Source organism: Chanodichthys erythropterus, chromosome 13, assembly GCF_024489055.1.
Source record: "Chanodichthys erythropterus isolate Z2021 chromosome 13, ASM2448905v1, whole genome shotgun sequence".
Lineage (NCBI taxonomy): Eukaryota > Metazoa > Chordata > Actinopteri > Cypriniformes > Xenocyprididae > Chanodichthys > Chanodichthys erythropterus.
In genome coordinates, this window is record NC_090233.1 from 29,070,577 (window position 1) to 29,090,414 (window position 19,838).

Below are 19,838 nucleotides of genomic sequence, written 5' to 3' on the forward strand. Positions count from 1 at the left end.
CATCCCCAAATTACTTGAAATGTAAAACATACCAGAAGTGCATGTTTTCAATCAAGCTAAATAAATTATTTACTCAGTTGTAAAGGTTAGCTGCCCCCGTCCACATGTAAATGAGAGGGCGCTAATGAAGTCAAATAACGATGCCAGCAGTGAGTGGTTACACCAGATGTGTAAAGAGATTAGATGAGGCTGAATCAAAGTCAATGCCAATCTTATCTGATCAGCTTGATGAGAACTGTACACCAGCTCCACCATTCCAGATCAACTCTAAATAAATTATTGTAACAGTTGAAGTGTTCTAATTGCATCATGAGGACATGTAGAGACTGTGGGGGTCCAGTAGGACCTCAGAACTCATGTGAGCAAAACACAGAGCCAACAGTAAACAAGGACGTTCAAGGACAACATCCAAGCTGTGATATCTGCAATGAAGCAGCAGTGTTCATAATGATGACAGAAACAATTTCACCAACCAACACAATCTTCTTATGGTTTACTTGATGTTGTCTCCAATAAAGACTACGGCAGTCAATAGTAAATAATGAAAACCTCATTGAGAAATTCCTCTTAAGGTTGAGATTAGTCCAGCCAACAGAGTCATTGCTGAGTATTTAGAATGGAGAGGCTGGGGGGAAATTATTTTAAAGTGTTTTATGTATTTGCATATACAGCTCCAACATATTTTTGTTGTTCAAAAACAAATTAAACATATAAACACTGCTTACCTCATAAAAATTGATTATTTACTGAAAAAAAAAAATGAGAGTGATAATCATACATTCATGTTGAAATGAGCTTAGTATATTTCCTATGCTGTGATAGCAGGGACCTGACTGGTGGTAGTGCAAAACAAAACAAAAAAAAAGTTATTGTTTAATGATGTCATTATTGTTTGACCTGATTGACCTTAATAAAACATTCACAAAAAATATCCTGAAGATAAGGAGACATGACGAAAATGTCATTTCAATATGTCAGACTGATTTCATGCTTATGACTGATTGAAGACTTATTTGCATTATGTCTGCTCTCCTGAGAGGCATAAATATCTTTAGCTGAGCACATTATGTGGTAGGTTTATGCATTCACCAGGAATCTTATGCAAAATACATTCTTAAATAAAACACCTGACTTCCTGAGTGATATCTGCATATTTAAGACATTTTAAATTACCTTATTATTTATATTACTGAGGTTGGCTGAAGAATTATGTGAACAGTTACAGTGTACAAAAAAAAAAAAAAAAATTTTTTTAAGTGTGATCAATTGAGAAAACAACTTGATAATTATTAAGAGACCCAACTCACCAGACTCAAAGCAGAAGAATCAGGTCAAATTATCACAGAGCTTAAATTATTAGAGCATTTTTCACATTATCAAGACTCGCTGAGCCTCCTTAATGGGTTAATTTATCCGAGTCGCCTTTGTTTGATATTACCCAAATCATTACTGAGCTGAAATGAATCATTGCCCTCTACATGACACTATCTAAGTCATAAATCTCAAGCAAATATGCCTTAATGGAACCGTTTGTAGGAGGGAATTTAATTTAGAATATTTCATTACATTTCTGTTGACAAAAGACATTAGAACGGAATAGGAGGTACAAGCAGAGACAAACTATTTTTACACTCTTGAGACAGATCGTAACATACAATGCCATGACATAATATTTCACTTTCTGTCTGCATGAAAATTTGAAGGTGTATTTGTTTAGAATGTAAAAAATATGTTTATATAAAAAAATACATCAGTATTACCATGCAAGTGCCAATTAGTTTTATCATATACTAGATGCATTCTGCTCAGTAGACCCTAAGCTGTTTTCTCTCTTGATAAACTGATTATATTCTGAACACATGAGGATTTATATTAAAAAAAGAAAAGGTGCCAATGAACAGCCATCCGTGTAAATGCCTCTCTAGGCAATTACAGAGCCAATCAATATTCCCAATAGCGTTTGAGACAGTAAACGGTTACAATGCAATACAGGTTGCATTTATGAGTTTTTGAAGTATCTCTCTCTCTGCTCTGTTAGTTTAACAGATTACATTTTTCATGCTATGAAATATGGTACTGCTTTGTTTTATCAATAATGTTTTTGTCTGATGCAAGCAAAATTGTCAACAAGTCAAAGACGAAGACACAAGCTGATATTTTGCTACATCGTTTTAGAACACTCAAAAGAAAGTGTGCAAGAGTACAAAGCAACATAACAGATTCTACCATTCCAGTCTCCCGATCCAGTTTGTTATAGTTCTGGATGTTTTTAGAAAGACTAAAGACTATAGGCTGAAAGAGCTTGGGAGATATCAAAGAGGGTTTGAATTAAAAAACAAACCACGTCAGAGGCAATTAAACAAAATCAATACATGCATCTCTACTAGGAGTGAAGAGTAATACAAGAGCTGCTTTTGAAACTTAGAATGCTTTGTTTTCTCCAAACTTTAAAGCCCAGTCAACATCAGTAATCCCACTGATATTGTGCCCTTGACCAAGGCATGTAACCTCAGGTCATTATAAAAATTTTCTCTGGAGTTAGTGTAGTAAATCAACCTGGATTAAAAAGTGACTACTAAATGCCAAGTCTCTGCCTTGAAGTTTGAGCAGGGAAGAAAAAAATGTGGTATAACTTCTCCACCATATTCAAATGCATGCTAACTGCTTCCAAACTTAACGATGGCAGTTGTCAGGGAGACATTTGAGAGACATGGGAAAAGATTCAGGTGCAATAGAGAGAGACCAGAGCTGAGACAAGCTGTCAAACAGTCCAACACCACAAGCTGAAAGCCTAGACAGGGCAGCACATTCTGAGCCAGAATAATGAGCTGCTGCAAGCCCTCAACACATGCAAAACAACCTTCATATATACATAGAAAACATGACTTGTGCAACATTTCTCTTAATTTAAAAGGCTGGGTTTCAAGTGATGATGCACAAACACACATCTACATCTATAATAAAATATGATAAATATTCAAAAATATGATTTTTTTTTTTTTTTTTTTTTTTTTTTGTGCAGTTAAAAGAAAAGAAATACACCACGTGTCAATGTTAGCTCTACGAATGGGCCTAATATTTTTCCTCAACTGAAATCATTCATAGCTGCAGTTCTTTTCTAGTCTATAAATCGAGTTTTGCAAGTAACATCTTAACTATTTTTATAACTTCTGGTCCTTTATTCTGCCTCAAACTAATTTCATTTAATGAAGACAACGCCTTAAGAAATGTCAAAAAGGTCTGTTGTACCAAACTTTGTTGACCTTGGTTCATTCAGATGCAGATTATCGAGACAAAGCAGAATATACTTTGGCAAATCCAACTACTTTTATCTTAGCTATTTTTTATCTCATATCTGATATCTAAACAAAGCTTAACAGGCCTCTGAGAAAAAGTAATAATAATCTACACTCACCTGTATGCAGTTGGAGTACGGAAAGCCAAAAGAGACACAATCATTTTACCTATCGCGTTTTAAAATATACAGTCGTTGAAAAACACACAACTGAGGCTGAGACTAATGGAAACGTTTTATAGTTTAATACAGTAATATTTTAAGAGTTTCTTCATATAAATTACACCTCGTACACGTAACATTTCAAAATGTATTATAAAGTGTATATTAGCGTACAATACCTTATGAAAAGACAAAGCAGAGGTAACGTAGCCTATAGAAACCCTAAATAAACACTGACTCTAGAACTACTTATTCAGATCAGTAGGCTACACACTCAATGAGTTACCGACAAACAACAGAAATAAAGATACAAGCTTTTTGAGAAATCGAAAGAATTTGATTAAACGTGGGCTTTGCTATCTAAGCGCCTTTGAGCGCGCGCATATATAGTAGGCAAGTGACTTTGGCTGTAGGGACATGCATCAGGCGCTCGCGCATTCGTGGATCAGACCTCACCAAGGACACATCTGCGCAGAGATTTCTTGGATTTTTGTTTAGCGTCTCAAGCTTCCGCAAATCTACTGCCATCAGTAATTTCTAGAAGTAAATGAGCACGTTATTTCCTCATTGTGTAATGGAGGATCCCTATTTCTCGTGTGCTTTGTTATTTAGCCTACTTAAGTACATGCCACATTTCCTCCGATATACCTAATGGACAAAAATGATTCACATGTTAGAAATCTCGGTGATTGGAACGCTTCGACATATTCTGATTTGTACAACTCGAGACCGTTCGACTACCTGTAGGATTGCATCAAGCGCGTAAGGGAGGCGGTGATGCCCAGGAGGTAATGCGCATTGGTATATTGTGACACAGTTCGTTTTTTTTTTTTTTTTTTTTGCACTCGAACGGAGGTTTCTGTGTACATCGTGTACATTTATACCCTACAATTATATAAGCTAATGGAGCCACCGTAATCTCAAGGAGAAACGACAACACGTTGTTTTTGAACAGGCGTTGGGATGCTCTACGTTTATCCTTCAAACCCAGTTGAAGATGTACAGAACACGGGGCCATTTCCAGCGATATACGCGTACCTGTACCATACAAGCTCCGTCTGAATGGCAATACTTGAATGTTTGATTTCGTGAAATCTTATGGCAATAGTTTTTGCACCTGATGCAAAGCAATCCGCAATCGATCGAATGAATGATCATTTCTGCATGTGTGCAGAGTGACTAATCGCACCTGGACCACAATAAGACAGAAAGAAGATGAATCAGACACGCGTTTTGATTGTTGGCTTTGAGCTTCCAGAAAGCGCTCTGTAGTAAAGTTGCAGTGGCCGAACTACAGGTGCTTTATGAAGATCAGGATACAAGCGTTGGTTTTCCTTCGCAGAAATGCCAGTGCGTGCTGTGACTTCCAGGTTCATGTACAGGGGACTTTGCTCTATTCCAGATATCCTCTCCTACAGGGCTCCCGTCAGCCTCCCTGAGGATGAAGTGGAGGGTAAGTGATATTTCATTTTCTAAGTTGAAGGGAGACGTTATCTGTGGAGATAGTGCTGCCAGTACTTTGTGAATGTGGGTTTCAGTACCATGGAGAGCGCCCTGCGGCAGCCTTTACTGCCCATAATAAAGAAAGTGCTTGTTTTTTCCTACACACTACTGATTTTTTTATGTATATGCTACTAGTTTGCGACGACAAAATATTTTGAAAGAATTGTACATATTTAAATTTACATTTAGATTATGGTTTTGCGTATGAACGCAGATTAAATCTATAGTGGAGTTCAAAGCTTGCAATATGAAGGGTGAAGGTGGGCGTTCATATCGAAAAAATGTCGTAAATGTTTTAACACTTGTATGACATTCAACAATTACAAATATTACTGAATCTTTTGACAGTCACATTTAATAAATTGCAAATTATGAATCATTTTGATAGATGCTCACATCATATAAAAGCAATGTAAACTGTTTAACATACCATACCATTCTTCCATTCTATCCATCCAAGTGATTTCAAGAAAACACATTTTGTGTGATTTTATATTGTTTCAGTGTACAGCCTTCCATTATGTGCATGCATGTGATATGCAGAACTAGCTGACACTTAATGAATTCCTAAGAGATAGGGGCCTGCCTCTTAATGTTTCCTTAATTATATGTAGTGATGTTGGAAAGCATTTTCTTTTTTTAATTTATGAAAAGAGACAGGATGGAATATGAGAATATCAGATACTATTTCCAATCTCATGTCTGCTTTAGCTATGTTATAGTCTGTTGTGTTGTGTTATTTCATAAAGTGTGATGATAAGTGTTTCCTTTATTTAATATGTTAACAGACTCTCACAATAATTTACTGGCAATTTTGCATTATATCACATATAATATATATCACATCCACTATGGTTATGTCATGGCAAATGAAAATATGGCTTGGTGAGTGAAAATATTTTCAGAATGACATAAAATTTCCTTGTGACAATTCTTATTGACTTTTAATGACAGTTATTAGTAATGTTTTATTTGACTGTCTCCTGACCAGGACAATCAATCATGGCACTTATTTGTCCCATTTTTTCCCACTGTAATTTATTTAGAGGAAGTGGTCCAACTTTCCAATCAGGCATATACTTAAAGGGGATGGTTTATCCCGAAATGAAAATTCTGTCAACATTTATTCACCCTCAAGTTGTTCCAAACCTGTATGCATTTCTTTGTTCTGCTGAACACAAAAGCAGATATTTTGAAGAATGTTTGTAACCAAACAGCTGTGGGGCAACATTGACTTCCATAGTATTAATTTTTTTTTTTCTTCCATACTGTGGAAGTCAATGTTGTTTGGTTACAAACATTCTTCAAAATATCAGAACAAAGAAATTCATACAGGTTTGGAACAACTTTAGGGTGAGTAAATGATGACATAATTTTCATTTTTGCAAAGAACTATCCTTTAATGTTAATATTAGAATCATTCGAAAAGTTTACGGCATTGTATGTTGTGATATGGCAATGTATCACTCACATCTGCAGAGATCCGTGAAGCCTTTAAGGTGTTTGACCGAGATGGGAATGGATTCATCTCAAAACAGGAGCTGGGAGTGGCCATGCGGTCTCTTGGTTACATGCCAAACGAAGTGGAGCTGGAGGTGATCATTCAGAGACTGGACATGGATGGTATATCTGCCCTCACAAACATTTCATGTTTTGGACGCATTTCAGTTCTGCACATTTCAGCACATAACATCCTTTGCTAAATTATGTGATATTCTCTGGATCACTGTTAATTTGTCTTGATTTGATTAGATCTAAGCGCTGTTATGGGAACATTAATCAGAGAGGTATGGCGGAATTCAATATAAAACACAGCAAGAGCAAAACAATTCAATATTGTAATGGTTAGAGTGAATCATTGAACAAAGACCTGATGTTTCTGATAACAATTCAAAGATTAGAGTCTGACTGTTCTGCTGGATCAGCGTAAGATTACAATCTCCCACAAAAAAAAAAAAAAAAAAAGAAAAAAAAAAAGGTTACAGTGAAGCTGGTCTGTGTTTTCGTATCTTTTATTTTGCAGGCGACGGTCAGGTTGACTTTGAAGAATTCGTAGCACTTCTCGGACCAAAACTGTCTTCAGCTGGTATGCCTGACAGGTTCCACGGAGCCGAGTTTGACTCCATATTCTGGAAGGTGTGGAGGTTTTCTTTGAAATAAGCTCAATTATTTCCCCCCTAGTCTCAATGATTAGTTCTGTCTGGCTTCAGCTTTACTTTGTCCCATTGTTCTGTGACTGGTGGATGATTACTGGTGGAAAAGAAGATTATTCATACATTATTCACACTCTGCAATTAACTTGCTGACATTCCTTTGGTAGTAATAGCACTGAATTAAAATTAAAGTTGAAAGTGCTGCTTCAGTCCATTAAAAGGCGATATTCTCTTAAATGTGCTATTTAGTATAACTCATTGGTGCATTAGCCGCTGATCATTTATACTGCTTATATAATCATTTACAGGAGAAATCGACATTTTTGAACATTGTTCCTTTAATGAAAAGGTCAATTTTACTCTCCTTTCTCCATTAGTGTGACATGCAAAAGCTGACTGTGGATGAGCTGAAGAGACTCCTGTATGACACCTTCTGTGACCATTTGACTATGAAAGACATCGAGAATATCATCATGACAGAGGAGAGTCATTTAAACAGCCCCGAGTGCCAAGTAGATATTGACAGTAAGTCTTTATATACTAACAATTCTCAAAAGAAAAATGAAAAAAAACATAACAAAATTGTGGCAAACATGATACACTGACCTTGACTGACTCTAGCATATGCGCTCCCTGTGTCCCCCCACACATCCGTTTCATTATGAAGTGTCTGGGCATTATCATGTCAATCAAAATTGTCTGTCAACTCCATTAAAAACCCAAGACACAGAGGCCATTGCTGCCGTGTAGAAAAACGGTCTATTTTTAGTTGAAATATATTCTCTTGATAGTCCTGGGGAAATAAAGAAGCTCATGAATCTTTTTGAAGAAGGACAGCGGGGAGTGTATCTGCAAATTAACTTGAATGTATCTGCAATTGAGAACTTGCACATCTCATACTCTTTGGTACAAAATATATTTTTATTGAAAATCAGCAACTGGTAAGTTTTTATTCCTTTTTTTGTAATAAGCTTATACTCATATCTAAATGAAGGGAAAAAAATAACTAAAACCCACTTGAAGAAAAAGTTGAGAAATATAAAGTTCACCACAGCAGCCAGAAAATTACAGTACAATTCGAGTGTGAATACTTTTATACAACAGCTTAATAAACAATGTTTTTTCTTAAATTAAATGCTTGAGTAAATTGTTGTTGAATGAATGATTCAATGACTCATAAAGACAGGGGCTGAATTCAGATTAGCATACTACAATACTACTCTCATTATTTCTGCCATATAAATATATAACCATTTCAGTCATATTCAATTCCTGTTGATTCTATGGCCATCTCTTGCCATACGCTAGAGACTGTTTATGAATTTTCTTGGCAATGATTTTTACAGGGTAGGTTGCCATGTCTTTCCCCAACCCTCCCCACACCTTGAGTAGTATGGTACTATGCAATATCGAATTCAGTCAGTTGCTTGTTTTGTTATTTATTAAATCTGTGCTTTTGAGCAAATCAATCGCTTCATCCAAAATCGAATACTATAACATGCGAAAAAAACTGTACACCAACAGAGTAGCATATCTAAACACATAGGGCCCTATTTTAGCGCATGGTCTAAAGCGCACAGTTCAAGTGTACTTAGGGTGTCTCCGAATGCACTTTTGCTAGTTTAACGATGGGAAAAATGGTTGGCGCGTCCAACGCATGGTCTAAAAGTGTTGTGCCTATTCTCTTAATGAGTAATGGGTGTGTTTTGGCCGTAACGTGCAATAAACCAATCAGAGTCTCATCCCATTCTCTTTAAAAGAGATTCTCTTTAAAAGAGATTTATTTGGATTCGTTATTTGCAAGCGGAAAAACTGAACGCTTCTCTAGCGAAGAAATGGATCTGCTCATGCGCGAGGTTAAAGTGCGCAAGCAGACCATCTACGGGACAAGCTGAATTCCACCAAATACCATCTTTATGCACACAATAATAATCTTTTATATTGTAATCCTTTTATATTTAATATTTGGCATGTTTGTGTGCTGCTGCTGCGCATCACTGTGAGGCGCATAATACTAACATGCTCTTTAAATAACAAAAAAAAAAAATATTGCGCCATTGACTTTAGACCAGATTTCAGTTGGTCAATGGCACAGTCTATTTTAGTTGCCTCAAAATAGCAATGCGCCAACAATGTGCCTGAACACACCTCGTTTTCAGACCAGCACGCCAATGGGCGCACAAATGGGCGCAAATGCATTTGCTATTTAAACGACGTAGCGCAGGACGTGAAAATTATAATTACGTCGGGCTGAAACTAGCAAAAGCCACTTGCATTGCGCCAGGTTATGATAGGGCCCATAGTATTCAAAAAACAGTAGGGAAAAAGGACCCGGGTGACCTACTACTTCTGTCGAGATTCTGAAGTGCGTATTTGATAAACACTTTATTATCCCATGAGGCCACAGGAGAGGATTTGTTAATGGCGGTGTTAAGTCATATGACTGACAACATGGCGGATATAGTACATCCAAATTTTATTCATACTACCCATATTCATATATATAACATACTTTTTTTAATGGTCATGAAGTAAGTTTCGAACCAAATGTAGCTACTATACAGTATAAGATTCCGGACACTGCGACAGATTCATTGACTCACTTTCAAAGACAGTCACTTGCTGCCACCTACTGGTGAAACTATGAAACCTACAGAAAGAGGCACTGACAAGTTTCTACTGTTAATAGACAGAATGCAAGTGGAGTGATTCAAACAGTGATAAGTCCAAGATTTTTTGGACTATATCACCAATCAGATTAAAGGACTGATGTTGTATATGTGTCTGTTGAAATAACCCAGTGATATCTATAATAATCTTTTCGCTTCTGTTTTTTCTTCAATTTGTCCTCAAAGCAAGTCCCATGCAACAAGTCAAGCACACCTGTGTGCGCAAGAGCTTGATTTGTGCCTTCGCCATTGCATTTATCATCAGCGTCATGCTCATCGCAGCCAATCAGATGCTTCGAAGAGGAATGAAATGAAGAGTTCTGTTTCTAAGACAACAAATGACTGCAAAAAGGAAACAAGGTAAAAATGCAAAAAAGTCCACTAATGTCACTAGTTTCTATGATCACGGATTTACAGAAACACCAAAGGCTGCATTTTCATTCTACTATAAACTCAAGGTGAAGACAGACTGTTGTTAGACAGGCAAAAGAACAATTTAGCCCAAACAATATAGTTTAAAAGTGTCACGGTCATTATTGTGTAGAAATAAAATAGGAGCAATTAGTAATGATCATTGTCCTATAAGATATCCTTGGCTTATGTTACAAAGTAGACATCTATTGTTATGTAGCTCATCATACTAAAAATATGATATTATATTGTATGGTTGTAACCCACTTTAAATCAACACTGTGTCAGTCATTATATAAAATGATATTATGACATTGACAAAAATATTTCCCCAATATGTAACAATGTTGTGTCACTGGATCATGTATGGTACATAGTTTTAGATACTGTAGATTCATTTTACAAACATGGTCCCAAACACCACCCGTTTGACCTTTGGGGATAATTGTCTATACAGACAGAATAAATCATATTTGTCTATGTCACCAAGAATAGTTAGGCTCAGAGCAAATAAAAAAAGAAAATGAATGTACTAGAAATTTACCAGTAATAAACTGTGATGGAAAATAGAGTATACATTTGGTGACAACCCAAAGTGTTACTGAATTTAACCTGTGCAATTGTCTTTTGTTAACTTGCAAAAACGGTATTTCTTCCAGTCTTGACTCTCAGGATTGTTTGTTGACAGGTCTTTTATTAATTTGTCTACTGGTTGTGTGAGAAAAAGCAATGTGAAAAATGACTATAACTCGTATTGTGTGCCACATGAGGCTAAATGTTTTTGTCGATATCCTGCAATATAACTGTTTTCAGTGTTAATACATATGATTACATATTTGCATGAAATGTTTCCTAGCATTTTGATAACATCAGTGTTGTCAGTGAATTATCAGTCTGTATCAATATTATTATTATTTTCTTTAGCAACGTGTGGTTTTCATTGTCCTGGGGTATTGTAATCTGTATAATGACTTAATTTATGTCATGCCTCTTATCGTTTACTTTTAATCTAATATGGGAAACACTTTACAATAAGGTTTCATTTGTTAACATTAGGTAATGTATTAACTAACACAAACTAACAATGAGCAAAACATTAGTTAAAGTATTTATAATAAAAGTTGTTCATTGTTTGTTCATGTTAGTTCACAGTGCATTAACTAATGTTAATAAATACAACTTTTGATTTTAATAATGTTTTAGTAAATACTGAAATTAGAAATGAACTAAGACTAAGTATTGTTAATTCTAAATTAGTTAACTAATGAAATCTTTTTGTAAATTGTTACCCTAATGTGTCTATATTATCCTGATGAACTGGAAAATTACAGGCTCAGTTTAAAGCTTTCATTTCTTTTAAGTTGATGTATTCATAACTCAAAGGGAATGAACCCCAGGGCACATTATTCAAAAATACTATTTTGAACCAAATAGCTTTAAGTTGGTATGAGTTAATGGTAACAAGCAATATTTGGCTTATGCATACTCTGAAATAAATGTATGCATCCAGCATCTATCTGTAATTTATGCATTTGTCAGTAATCTCAGTGCCTAAACAGTAAGTTGGGTGGTGATGTTTTGTGCGTCTTAGGTCTGGAGTCCAAAGTCTATACTTTTGTGCACATTCCCAGTATGTAATTCACATGTGTTTGTGTTTTATCACAGAGGACACTTAACTGATGAATAAGTTTTTGTCTGACCTCATTCGGAAAAACAATAATGTATGTCTGTCATGACTAAGCATTTAAATGGATCTGCAACTGCATATGACTGGAATGATAGGAGTATTGCATTAGCTTAACAAAGTTGTAAACATATCTATATACAACTTAAGACTTGATTCAGAGTAATATCAATAGTATACATTAGAGAAGGTATTTTTATTGTGTAATCAGCAAACTCAGACATTCTGACTTGCTTTTTACACATCGAACAGACCATGACGATAATGTAATACTGACATGACGACCCAAACTTTGTGTAAGATAAGCAATGACGACAACCTGTTTCTTTGCAGTTGCATGCATTTGTAATGTTCTGACATGTTGTATTGTGTAATGTTAAAGTCAGCCTTTGTTCTCAAAATATGCAACTATGCTTATTTGATGACAATTTACTGTGATATATATATATATATATATATATATACAAATTGAGATATACTGATTTCAGGACATCAGAAACATATCATGCTTTTGATTTCCAAAGCTCAAGCATGTGATATGCTGTGCAAATTGTTTTTTTACACGCTAATAAGAGTATTATTATTTAACATGGCAATATGTTTTTTCAATTAAAGTAACAAATGGGTAAGACTCCTAGAATTATATGAAATATAGTCTTATTTTTGTATTTTCCCAATATTTCGTTAATATAAATCCATCTTAATTCACATGGAAAAATTACAGCACATTTACTTAAATGACATCAAATTGCATTTAACTGCATAACGGCTGATATACATTGGCAGTTACAAATTAGCTCACATAATTATATTAATGTAGTGATGTAACAGTAATATATACAATGTATGTAACTTTATATTGCATCAGTGTAGCTCTAGAAAACCACCTTGAATCTATGATGTGCCAAAATGTGCTGATGTTACATTTAAATGTACCATGTGAACAAATGAATTAAAACAGTGGTGCTTCTTCTTTGGTCTTTTTCATTATTCCGTGCATTCAACATTTGAGAGTGCAAAACCAGATTGTGAGTATCAGAGACATTACTGAAATTATTATAGTAAGCAGCACTTCAGCAAGTGCTGTTAGTGCAGTAAGTTTGGCTGAATTTATTTGGTTATATTTCCACCCAAATATGCATATAAATATATGCCTTGGTTGAACAGGTCTCTTATCATTTCCTTTCTTTTTTCTTTGCATGTGCTCTATAACTGATGATGGTTACTAAACTCTACTAGACCAGCAAAAAAAGTATCTAGCAATGATACAGAGGCTTTATAGACAACAAGTTTTATCTTTGCTCCAACACATACTGTATCTAATAGGACCTTTCATTACAAGGCCTGAAAAATCTAATACATCCCAGCCAAGTGTTACATTCATCAGTGAAGAAGACAATGGGAATTTAGTAAGGCCAAGCAAGCTAACAGTACAAAACATCCCTGCAACAAGCAATCAGGACTAAATTGAAAACGCTTGCCTCGGCTGAATTTCAATCTAAACCACAGAAGGTGGACAAAAATTAGAGCGTTCAGCCTGAGAACACTGTCTACTTCTTGATAAATAGCAAATGAAAGCAACCAGTTATGTTAACTCCTACCTTTAACCGAAAAAATAACGTCATGTGCTCCTTTACAGACACACAAATTACAACTCCACATTATGGAATTCATTACACTGGATTTATTCAGAATATATATTTAAAAAAAGAAAAGAAAAAGCATTTTCTTTCAGCATGCACCTCAGCTTCAATTGCTATACAATTTCATACAAATATGTACATTGTTTTCATTTTAAATAAATTATAAAAAAGTCTTGTAAAAGTAACAGTTAGAAGCATGGTCTTGGGGGGGAAAAAAAGATTTTTACAAACTCCATTTCAACCCCATTCATTTTGAAGTGTCACTCTCCAACCACCAGTTGGTGGGGGATGGAGAGATGGAGGAAGATCTGGAATAGACAGCAGATAAGGAGGTATCTCAATGTTTTCAGTGCATTCTTCCTCTTCCACCTTTAAAACTCTGAAAATAAAAGCAGTAACCGGTTAAACTGTTGAGCTCAAGAGCATATGTGTGTATTCTCTAGCAGTGGAACTTATATGCAGGTAATTATGCAAATGAAACAGCTGCAGGCATCAGTCTCATTTTAATGCGTCAAGGTGACCTATAAAACAAGATTTTCTCATGTATTTTGAATGCTCTGAAGCACACTTGCACCCAAGCAGCTGGAATCCCTCATACATAAAGATAAGAAGTGTGTTGAATCATAAAAACTGGTTGTAAAAAGTCTCTCTGTATGTGCTATAATACTGAACCCCAAAAAACAGGTAACATAAGCATCATCTTTCATGGTAGAATGTAAATTTTGAGTTCTGTGTGATCAGGGCTGGAAATGGGGGGACGGAGTCTGGGAAGCGTCCCATGTTCACTTTCATTTTTTAGGGAAATGAAAGGGATCTCTTTTTGTATTCACTCAATAGCCTACAAAAGTGATACGAATATGCAGCGGTGATGTATCAGCTATGTCTGTTTGACAAATGTAACTACGGTCACAGTGGAGCATTCAAATCTGCATTGGCACTGCAGCTGCCTCAGAGAGCAGTTGTCATGTATAGGTATGACAGCTTCACAAGCAATCTTTTCTGAAAGTAACTTGACGCTTCAAATAAAGATTGCATCAATTACATCGCTAAACCAGTAGGTGGCGACAAGTGACTTAAAAATGTATTCGACATTGAATTCATTCAAGATTCGTTCAAATTCACTGATTCACCCAGAAAACTTTTTTTTTTTCACATTTCCTTTTTATTAGACTGCAGCAACATATTTTCAGAGCCTCTAGTAAATTACATGTTATAGCTGTCTATTCAGAATCGTGGCAGAATTCTGATTTCTGTTTTAAATAAACAAAAATTCTCATTCTCAATTTCCAATTTTGAGTAAAATCAGCATCATACGCTCATGTGATGAAAGAGGTCGTTGGAAGGAGGCGGATATGAACTCATTAATACTCTTTAAATTCTGAAAATAAATAGAATCAGCAGTTGGAATAATTTCAGTGAATATATTAGTATAGAACTACATGTTTAGGTAGCATCCTAGTCTATGGTAACATCCTCAAAACAAAATGTTTTATAAAATGATAAACATCACATTTCAACCCTTTTAACCATTGTTTAAAGGTGCCCTAGAATTAAAAATTGAATTTATCTTGGCATAGTTAAATAACAAGAGTTCAGTACATGGAAAAGACATGCAGTGAGTTTCAAACTCCATTGTTTCCTCCTTCTTATATAAATTTCATTTGTTTAAAAGACCTCCGGAAAACAGGCGAATCTCAACATAACACCGACTGTTACGTAACAGTCGGGATCATTAATATGCACGCCCCCAATATTTGCATAATGCCAGCCCATGATTGAGGCATTACACAAGGGCAGAACGTCTGGATGTGCACAGCTGAATAATCAGACTAGGAAAGCTAGCAAGGAAAACAGCGAAAAATGGCAGATGGAGCAATAATAACTGTCATGATCCATGATATCATGATATTTTTAGTGATATTTGTAAATTGTCTTTCTAAATGTTTCGTTAGCATGTTGCTAATGTACTGTTAAATGAGGTTAAAGTTACCATCGTTTATTACTGTATTCACGGAGACAAGAGTTGTCGTTATTTTCATTTTTAAACACTTGCAGTCTGTATAATTCATAAACACAACTTCATTCTTTATAAATCTCTTCAACAGTGTAGTGTTAGCTTTAGCCACAGAGCACAGCCTCAAACTCAGTCAATATCAAATATAAACACCCAGATAAATACAATACACACACAATCCGACGCATGCATTCAGTATGCATGACGAACACTTTGTAAAGATCCATTTTGAGGGTTATATTAGCTGTGTAAACTTTGTTTATGCTGTGATAGAGCCGAGCGCTTGGGAGGGGGCGGAGAGCGCACGATTTAAAGTAATTAGGCCTACACTACACACCGCTTGTAACCAACAGCAGAAATCGCTGTGATCTAGCCATGTCTCGTTGAAAGTACACTTTCCCATTTTCCACACGTAGCCGAACTTTAGCAAGCTCTGAAGAGACGCAGACGTATCTCGCGGGCAGGTAAGTTATTGCATTTATCACGGGATTTGTAGTTTTATCAACGCGTATACCAACACCAATATAACCCAGAAAGAACTACGACTCGCTACTTATTTGCTAACGCAGGTAGCGTTTCTGGAAATAGGTTGAAAATTTTTTAGACCTGACTAAATGAAATTTAAGACCTCGGATGAAAATCTGGCTGTTTTTAAGACTTTTTAAAGGCCCTTAAATTTAAAGTTCAGAATTTTAGACTTTTTTTAAGACTTTTTAAGACCGGGTGGGAACCCAGTTGTAAATATCCATTTTGAGGGTTATATTAGCTGTGTAAACTTTGTTTATGCTGTGATAGAGTCGAGCGCTCGGGAGGGGGCGGAGACCGCGCGATTTAAAGGGGCCGCAACCTGAAATCGGCTCGTTTCTAAATATGCCTTAAAATAGACAGATAAAAAAATGAATTAAAAAAAATCTATGGGGTATTTTGAGCTGAAACTTCAGACACATTCAGGGGACACCTTAGACTTATATTACATCTTTAAAAAAAAAGTTCTAGGGCACCTTTAAGAAAAAGGATGAGTCAATTTTATTATATATTCCATATAAATTATTTTCCAAATTATTTTGATTTTTCGAATGCACATTAACATCACCTTCCCTTAAAACTGGATTCACCTTTAAAGTCTATAACTGTTAATTTTTAAAGCCCTAAACTGAGAGGTCACCAGCCAAAACAAGACAAATATTTTTAAAAGGTTTGTGTGACCTGTTGGAAGAGTTAGTTCACCCCAAAATGAAAATTATGTCATCATTTACTCACCCTCATGTCGTTCCAAACCCGTAAGACTTTTGTTCATCTTTGGAAAACAAATGAAGATCTTTTTGATGAAATCAGCAAACATAAACAGATGCAGAATGAATCGCATTGGTTACGCAGCACGTTTGAGCTTCCGGAAGAGGTTCGTTCTTTTGCGTCATTCAAGTTCGGTTGAGCATCTGTTTATGTTCGCTGATCAAGGTTTACATGTGAATAAAAGCCTAAATTAAATCTGTTCATCTTAAAAAAAATAATCAAGTCTTTTCTGAAAATTTGGAATAAACTGCTTGATTCATATGGTTTATTTTTCAGACCTTTTTGTCACTGTTTGAAGCGTCGAAGGTAGTCTATGGAAGGACAGAAAGCTCTCAGATTTCATCAAAAAGATCTTCTTTTGTGTTCCGAAGATAAACAAAAGTCTTACGGGTTTGGAACAACATGGGTGCGAGTAATTAATGACAGAATTTTCACTTTAGGGTGAACTATCCCTGTAAATTCTGCATGCACAACATATGCAGATTCCTATACAATATATCTCTACGTTGGCCAAAATTAAACTGATAATTATTGCAAAGCAGAGATTCCGTTGAATGAAAATGTTTGTGCCACACGAAATTCATAAATGTTGTTCACTAACTTTCATGTGCCCGTCTTGATACTTTTTAAAGGAAACATGAAATATATGTTCAATATTATTATAGATTATAGAAGATGTAAAATCTGAAAGGTCATTGAAACTAATAAACAACAACAACAAAAAAGATACAAAAAAATAAATAAATAAATAAAAACAGTGAATCTCAGTCATTTCCAGCCCAGTGTGCGAGGAAGAAAAGTGATCTTTTGTCAACATCAAACTCATAAATAAATGAGACCGGAGCCCAGATTACCCATTTTAGAGAATGAAACACTTTTTGGAAACAATCCAACCTTTCAAAATCACCATTCTGTGCAGTATCATGCATTAAGTACCTTCCTGATGACAAAGCAGCCCGTTTCTTCTCTCTTCTGGAGAGCCATTCATCAATGCTGCACTTAGTAGACGATCTGTCTTGGTCAGGGTCTTCCTTCCGTCGCTTTTCATCTGACAGGAAATTACAACAATGTACTCAAGTTTAACAAATTGTGAAAATGTATGTGTATATCAACAGCCATCAGCATTGAGCATGCCTTCTCAGTAAACTTTAAAGGTGCCCTAGAACTTTTTTTAAAAAAAGATGTAATATAAGTCTAAGGTGTCCCCTGAATGTGTCTGTGAAGTTTCAGCTCAAAATACCCCATAGATTTTTTTTAATTCATTTTTTTAACTGCCTATTTTGGGGCATAATTAGAAACGAGTCGATTTCAGGTTGCGGCCCCTTTAAATTGCGCGTTCTCCGCCTCCTTCCGAGCGCTCGACTCTATCACAGCATAAACAAAGTTTACACAGCTAATATAACCCTCAAATGGATCTTTACAAAGTGTTTGTCATGCATGCGTCGGATTATGTGAGTATTGTATATTGTTATATTGTTTACATTTGATTCTGAATGAACTTGAGGCTGTGCTCCGTGGCTAACGGCTAATGCTACACTGTTGGAGAGATTTATAAAGAATGAAGTTGTGTTTATGAATTATACAGACTGCAAGTGTTTAAAAAATGAAAATAGCGACGGCTCTCTTGTCTCCGTGAATACAGTAAGAAACGATTGTAACTTTAACCACATTTAACAGTACATTAGCAACATGCTAACGAAACATTTAGAAAGACAATTTACAAATATCACTAAAAATATCATGATATCATGGATCATGTCAGTTATTATCGCTCCATCTGCCATTTTTCGCTATTGTTCTTGCTTGCTTACCTTGTCTGATGATTCAGCTGTGCACAGATCCAGACATTCTGCCCTTGTGTAATACTAACTGCCCTTGTGTAATGCCTCAATCATGGGCTGGCATATGCAAATATTAGGGGCGTACACCCCCTAATATGTTGAGATTCGCCTGTTTTCCGGAGGTCTTTTAAACAAATTAAATTTATATAAGGAGGAGGAAACAATGGTGTATGAGACTCACTGTATGTCATTTCCATGTACTGAACTCAACTATGCCAGTATGAATTCAATTTTTAATTCTAGGGCACCTTTAAACTATGGCTAAAAAAATCATTGATACACATAAAAGGCATCAGGAGATCACTGTAACACCTCACCATCAATCTTTTGCTCCAGCATCTTCATGTACCTCTCAGACATGTGCGAAAAACGACAGTTTGTACCAAATACACACTGCCCTGGAAGACAGTAAGAAGAACAAGTACACTTAACAGGTTCATAAAAGAAAATCTATTTAACTAAGGAAGTTTACTCTGTCAAATGTCTTACCTGTCTGAAGAAACTTTCTGCATGGTTCCTTTGTCCTCTCTTCATTTAAAACTGCGGCAGCGTCTGAAAACAATTAAAAGTTTCTTTTAACTCAACATAAATGTTCCAGTGCCCCCTATTGCTATGTGTAGTTTTCTGCGAGTACCTCTGAAGTTGTCAAACCAGGCTTTCTTCGCCCGGTGGTGCTGGACGCCGTTCAGGTGCTTCTTTCTGTTGTGTAGGTTGTCCTGAAAGCTGCGGTCACAGTAGTCGCAGTAATACCTCTTCCCCATTGTTGTCGATGCAGAAAATAGTACAAATCAGACTTAAATTAAAATAAATGTTAATCAAGTAAATATGTATTTATATCAAAGTTTAAACACGTCTCCGATTTAAAGACATGTTTCTTCTGGCAGCCAGTTCAATATGGCGACGACAACATGCGGACTGCGCAGACTCAGAATTAAGTGACGTATAGCACCCTCTAGCGGACACACGCCTCACCTTCACCATATTAAAACACGTTTACGTTTCCCACCAGTTACATTTTTCTGAAATTTAGTTTGAAAAGTCAATTGTTGGCGTATTTTACACGAGTTATCAGGTATTAATGTGCAGTTATCTTGATTTAATATTTACATGTCTGTGTCAAAAAAACGGAAGATGTCATAACAGACATATAACAACCATATAATATATAGT

The 19,838-nt window shown here is 35.8% G+C and overlaps 2 protein-coding genes across 2 annotated transcripts; one reads left to right on the forward strand and one right to left on the reverse strand.

Annotated features, from left to right (window-relative positions):
* Positions 1–4,801: 4,801 nt before the first annotated feature.
* cabp7b (calcium binding protein 7b) lies at positions 4,802–10,096 on the forward strand. Its single transcript, XM_067406919.1, has 5 exons — positions 4,802–4,910; positions 6,440–6,583; positions 6,984–7,096; positions 7,491–7,638; positions 9,969–10,096. The coding sequence occupies exons 1-5, from the start codon at positions 4,802–4,804 to the stop codon at positions 10,094–10,096; spliced, it is 642 nt and encodes a 213-aa protein (XP_067263020.1).
* A 3,086-nt stretch (positions 10,097–13,182) lies between these two features.
* zmat5 (zinc finger, matrin-type 5) lies at positions 13,183–19,575 on the reverse strand. The gene is made up of 5 exons (XM_067406920.1): positions 19,303–19,575; positions 19,158–19,220; positions 18,986–19,066; positions 17,764–17,875; positions 13,183–13,899 (listed from the first exon to the last, which is right to left on the reverse strand). Exons 1-5 carry the CDS (start codon positions 19,427–19,429, stop codon positions 13,758–13,760), a joined length of 525 nt encoding a protein of 174 aa, XP_067263021.1. The 5' UTR covers positions 19,430–19,575; the 3' UTR covers positions 13,183–13,757.
* Between the last annotated feature and the right edge of the window lie 263 nt (positions 19,576–19,838).